This window comes from Triticum aestivum, chromosome 3D (genome assembly GCF_018294505.1).
Source record: "Triticum aestivum cultivar Chinese Spring chromosome 3D, IWGSC CS RefSeq v2.1, whole genome shotgun sequence".
NCBI classification, from domain to species: Eukaryota; Viridiplantae; Streptophyta; class Magnoliopsida; order Poales; family Poaceae; genus Triticum; species Triticum aestivum.
In genome coordinates, this window is record NC_057802.1 from 50,026,545 (window position 1) to 50,030,662 (window position 4,118).

At 42.7% G+C, this 4,118-nt stretch overlaps 1 protein-coding gene across 1 annotated transcript; it reads right to left on the minus strand.

The window, feature by feature from the left end:
• Positions 1-785: 785 nt before the first annotated feature.
• Positions 786-3,664, minus strand: LOC123077318 (alpha-ketoglutarate-dependent dioxygenase alkB homolog 6). The gene is made up of 7 exons (XM_044499575.1): positions 3,451-3,664; positions 3,264-3,324; positions 3,098-3,136; positions 1,773-1,885; positions 1,425-1,680; positions 1,254-1,300; positions 786-1,180 (listed from the first exon to the last, which is right to left on the minus strand). Exons 1-7 carry the CDS (start codon positions 3,607-3,609, stop codon positions 1,004-1,006), a joined length of 852 nt encoding a protein of 283 aa, XP_044355510.1. The 5' UTR covers positions 3,610-3,664; the 3' UTR covers positions 786-1,003.
• Positions 3,665-4,118: the final 454 nt, after the last annotated feature.

Below are 4,118 nucleotides of genomic sequence, written 5' to 3' on the forward strand. Positions count from 1 at the left end.
ATGAGACTACATAGTCGAAAGTGTAATCAACTCTTATTTACGGTACACAGTATCTCTTGATCACAACAACGTGAGCAAGGGAATATAAGATTCTTTTTAAACAGACCATGAAAAATTCCTGAAATGGTAAGTTGGCCTTGGTATGAAGGTAGACGACACAAAGGTTGTTGTCGCTGGCCCGGGTTCAAAGTATCACTCTGCAATTTCTCCTATAAGAATAAGGCAGAGTGGCTTCTAGTTCCCCCATTTTCATTTGTTCAAAATAAGTTTCCTCAAATGAAAGCACAATGCATTTCATGAATTTCATTAGTGTTTTTTTTTCTGAATCTCATTACAGTTTAGATGCAAATATTCCATCATTTGCGCATTCATGGAAGAAAAACAAAAGACTATTTGGACAGGATCATGAACATATTTCTCCAACGATTTTCATCACAAAACAAACCATGGCCGGAATGATCTCTACTTATGTATATACTCCCTCCGTCCGAAAATACACGTCGGAGAAATGGATGTATCCAGATATATTTTAGTTCTAGATACATTCGCTTTTATCCATTTCTCGGACAAGTATTTCCGGACGGAGGGAGTACATAAATGTTCTGGTTCTGCCAAATTCAAATAATCTTAACCATCAGTGCAGCTACATCCCATGCAGTATATTCAGAAATTACTAGTAGGACCAAAAGTCCATTCTACCGTTACATTCAAGAAAATTCATGCATATTTTCTACATTCATATGATCAATCAAGGATAAACACTCTGATTCACCACATCAAGAACGAACATATGCAATCATGGATAAACTGCAGCACAAGTGAACCCTGTCCGCCGAGGGGATACATCGTGAATTTCACATTTTGAATGGTAAACGATCATACCGGCCAGATAAGGGCAATATGGTGTGTTCCTCTCATCCTCTGATTTGCTAGCATACTTCTCTGTATCTACTACAGTTCATTCTCACCCCGGCCATGCTGATGTAAGCAGGCCATACGGATACTAGAATTTGAACAGCTTACTGTGCACATTCAACACTAGCCGGCACGTCAACGAGACTCTTGTCGTGGTCCTGCGGAAGGTGCCACTTGGCTCAGAGCTAGCACTGCTATCTGCTTTGCCTGGGCTGTAATCATGGCTTAGATGCTTGAATTGTGGGCACTGTGAGATATTTGCAACCTGTGGAATGCAAATGACGCAGATTGTTAGTTTGCTCGTATTCGGAGTGCTTTGCAGTGGGCAAAAGTTTCACCTTGTCTAGATTATGCAGCTCATTGTCTTGTATACCATGTAGGAAGTCTGCAAATGTCATGAAAATATAAATAATTAAGGCCTAGTTTTGTCACACACAAAAAGGGACAGCCTTAGTCTGAAGAGGTTTTTATCTAGCTAGCTAATTCAGGAAAGGAGCTACAGGGCTAACCTGTATAAGCCTGATCTTTGAATATTAAGAGGCTGCAGGGCATTAGTAGAAGTGACGAAGAAGCAGGACCAGCTTCCTTCGTGCCTTCAACCTTATAGGAACCATTACTCTCCTGCAACTCATCAGATTGTGTATTTTGGAGATATGTATGTTCGAGCTCTCTTAGCTTTCCATGGGGTGTGAAATCAAGCACAACTGGTGAAGCAAGGGATATGATAGCGACAACAGGAAAATAGGCAGGACCATCTTGGTGTGGCTGAAAGGTGCAGTGTTATTGTAGTTCAGTGAAGCGCAAACCATAAAAGAAGTACCAGAGAAATGAACAATATGGAGCTGATGATTACTAACCATGATCCCTTGATTAGGATGATACTCATTAATCAGAACATGATTGATTGCTGAAGGAAATAAACCAGTCCACTGGCAGATTCTGTCAGTTATCTTTGTAAGCCATGGAGGTACTGCAATATTAGACAAATACAATTTCAATGCTAAAAACTGATGACTACCTAACTAAGAAAAAAAGAATGTACACTGTTTGTAATTTTAAGCACTCTTCGTATTTCTAGTTCCTGAGAAAACACTTTTTTTGTCTTCTGTACAACGCCAAGCATGCATAAATAGTTAAATCACTTAAATACCAGCCAGAAAACTGCAAACATGAAATTCATCCTTATGATGCAATAGACCAAAAACAATAATGTACACAAAAGAGAACGCAATCTGTTGTTGGGGATCACATGCTTGTGCAATGACACTACGCGAACGTTATCTGGTATTGGATGGCGGCGTTGTCGCTGATCGAGCATCTCAGCCAGGTAGCTACTGTTTTTTTGCTCTTTGCCCTCCTGTACCTCCCCTCTTTTCTTGTCTTCCTTCTCCGCGTTCCTGTCTCTGTAACCTCCCAGAGTTGAGATCTTCCCAGCTCTTTTATTGACAATGAATAGCCCGATGCAGTTATTTCTCAAAAATAAAATACAATATTTTTGTTTCACTAACAGAAAGAGAACATAAAACAGTGCATATTGCTTTTGTAATTTATTTAACTGAGCATACAAGATCTTTTTACATGTCTCTACCACAAACACTCATAGCAATTTTGCCATTGTTTGGATTACAGAGGGGGTGGTGGCATCTATAATAAGTTTCTGTTTACCCGAGGATAAAAAAATGCCTGTGAGATGCAAGGATGATAACCAATAGTAAAGCTTAAATTATGTAATAGAGCAAAAGAAATGCGATTCGAACAAAAACATGTGATCCTGTTGTGGGGCATTATAGCTGGAGTAGCAAAACAGATTAAACAACTGACCAAACCGTTTTAACAGGCTTTATTTGACTGATGGAAGGAGAGAACAGATCATAATACAAATAGTTCTTGTCATCTCTCAAAACTGAGAACATGAGATCTTCTTTCATGTCTCTACCTCAAACTCTGATGGAGATTTCGTCATTTGTAAGGATTCCTTTTTTTGACCGAAATTTGTAAGGATTCTAGAGAGGGCACAGGGCATCCAAATTATGTTAGCAAGCCAAATTATGGAGGAACAACCAATCCCTGGAGTATCTCCGTAAAACCACATTGGGGGCACATAAGTTGTATAAAGCACGCCGCATTATGACACAGAATCCACAAAATTGTGCTGAACATTACAATGCTGATGGATACTCACATGCCTGAGGCAGTAGCCCCTTCTCGTGCACCACTCCTCCTGCACAGCACAGGTCGACCAAATCAACACTTTCCCAGAGCCTAGAAAAGAAAAGAATAGCGCAAATTTCCAAGCAGGGATTCAGGCAGGGACTGCAGCCGGCAAGATAATGAATCAGGGGACGCACCCCAGTTCTGGAGCCGCCGGTTTTTCAAAATCTTCCACTTGGGCGCCGGTGCCTGGTATATCTGCAACGGAAGCCGCCACCAGAGAGAGCCTCAAAGTCAAACCACACGAGCAAGACTGAAGAAAGCGAAACCAAAGTAGGGGATTGGGTGAGTAGTAGGAAGGAGAGGATTAGTCCGGTACAGTACATGGTGGAGGAGCTGGGACTGCTCGGTCTGGGAGATGAAGTCGGGGACGTATAGGACGGTGGGGACGGAGCCGACGGCGTAGTCCCCGGGGATCCTCAGGCACAACTCCGGCGAAGGGTTCCCCTCCGCCGCCGCTTTCTGGGTCGCCTTTTCCTCCATTGCTGCTTCGGCCGAGGATGCTCGTGCTACTTCCCTGAAATCATTGGTTAAGGGCAAACCTGGCCGGGCCGTGTTTTTAAGACCGGCCCGCGGGCATAGATTTTGGGCAGGCACGGCAGGCAAATAAAAGGGCCGGGGTGGCCTTCGGCCCGCCATGGATCAAGGTCCATCCCTGAAGTCAAGCCTTAAGGCAGGCCCGGCAGAGATATCCTATTTGACGCTCTTTGCGTCAAACTGCCGGCGCTTCGCACACGCGAGCGACCGAGAGCATTGACGCGATGGTCCGGCCTGCCTAGACAGTGCACCTACAAAACCAACTAGCCAGCCGGTTTTGGGAACCTTCTAGAAGGTTTCCTGGACCGGTTTTTGTTTTTTTACTGGTTTTTCTGTTTCTTTTTTTTTATCTTTTTCTGTTTCTATATCTTTTTCTTTTTTTTCCGTTTTCTCTTTCTTTTTTCTTAAGTTTTCCTTTTTCTTTTTATATTTTCCTCTAAAAAGACTAGTCCATT